This window comes from Cebus imitator, unplaced genomic scaffold (assembly GCF_001604975.1).
Source record: "Cebus imitator isolate Cc_AM_T3 unplaced genomic scaffold, Cebus_imitator-1.0 Scaffold709, whole genome shotgun sequence".
NCBI classification, from domain to species: Eukaryota; Metazoa; Chordata; class Mammalia; order Primates; family Cebidae; genus Cebus; species Cebus imitator.
The window spans coordinates 461594-462905 of record NW_016108024.1 but is presented as its reverse complement, the minus strand read 5'-3'; the positions used below and the strand labels follow the sequence as shown (position 1 = coordinate 462905).

Below are 1312 nucleotides of genomic sequence, written 5' to 3'. Positions count from 1 at the left end.
TCCTGCAAATATTTTTCCCCAGCACACACGGGCAAAATACCTTAAACAAACCCGAAAGGTGCATCCAGATTTGTCCAAGGGCAAAAACGTCCATTGCTTGCCGAAGATCAATGAATGTCCCAGTTCGTACCCCCAGGACGCCTTGCACCTAGTCTCCCTAGTCAAGGCTGCCCAGAGCCCCGCAACCCGCACCCTAGCAGAGCCATGAAAAGGGGGCAAGGAGCAAGGGGAGGAGTCGGAGCCGCCCGTTGGAGGGGAGCCTCGAACAGGGAGGTATGGGGTCGGTGGCAGTGGGAGCGTACACCCTTGCCCAAAATGCCAGGTGAGGCGTGCGGGGCCACTCACCTGCTTGGAACTCCACTTGGCGATTTTTTTCTTTTTCCTCCTCTAGCAGCATGGAGTAGAGGATCCCGACAGAGTTATGGATGCCGAAGATGGAGCCGTTGCACCAGGTGGCAGCGAACACCACCACCCAGCCGAAGCCACCTTCGGGAGGCTGGAAACCGCGCGCGGTGCCGCGGGTCTCTACTGTAGGCGTGGGCTCGGGTTCGTGCACCCGCTCGGACTCAAACTCCAGCTCCGGCAGGGGTGCGGGATCGGGTAAGGGCTGGGGCTCCGGCTGGGGATCGGGCGGGGGCACCGGCACGGGCTCAGGCTCCGGCTCAGGCTCCGGCTCTGGGCTACCCACCGGCTCCGGCCGTTCCTGGTCTGCCTCCTGCCAGGGCCCCTTTGCTTCCTCGCCCGCCTGGCTTTGCAGCGCCATCGCGGCCGGGGGACTGTGGCTGCTTGGGCGGGAGGAGCCGCTGTGTGACTGGTACTTGTTTCTGCTGCTGCAGCTGCTGCTGCTTCGAGGGCTGCTGCTGCCGCTGCCTCCTCCTCCAGGCTCCGCGTCCCAGCTGGCCAGCCCGTCCCGCGACAGACGGTCCCTCGAGCCCTCTCCTCCTCCTCCCACGTCTACCCCCCCTCCTCCTCTCCCCATGTCATCTCTCTCTCCTCCCCCTCCTCCACACCCCCACCTCTTCCTCCCTCAACTGGCAGCCGCTACAGCCTCGCTCTTCTCCCCAGCCCTTCCTCCTCCTTTTACTCGCCTACCTACTCCAGGCGTCACTGCCTCCCACAACGCCCTTTCCAAACTACTGAACCCTGTTCTTGTCCGGATGCCCGTTAGAGGGAAAGTTAAATGGAAAAAAGAGAGCACAAACTATCCTGTTCTCCCGCCCTCTCTTCCCCGCAGGCTCTAGAACCGACACCGATCAACCCCGAGCCTTGGAAAGAGCCCTCCTGTTCTCTGCTCCCATTCCCTCCTTCCTCA

General features: G+C 62.4%; 1 protein-coding gene across 1 annotated transcript in view; it reads right to left on the bottom strand.

The window, feature by feature from the left end:
- Positions 1 to 962, bottom strand: part of SLC16A2 (solute carrier family 16 member 2) — a 109234-nt gene extending 108272 nt beyond the window's left edge. Inside the window, exon 1 of the mRNA XM_017518864.2 lies at positions 346 to 962. Within this exon, the coding sequence (XP_017374353.1) occupies positions 346 to 763 (418 nt within the window). The 5' untranslated portion in view covers positions 764 to 962. The remainder of the gene's footprint in view (positions 1 to 345) is intronic.
- Positions 963 to 1312: the final 350 nt, after the last annotated feature.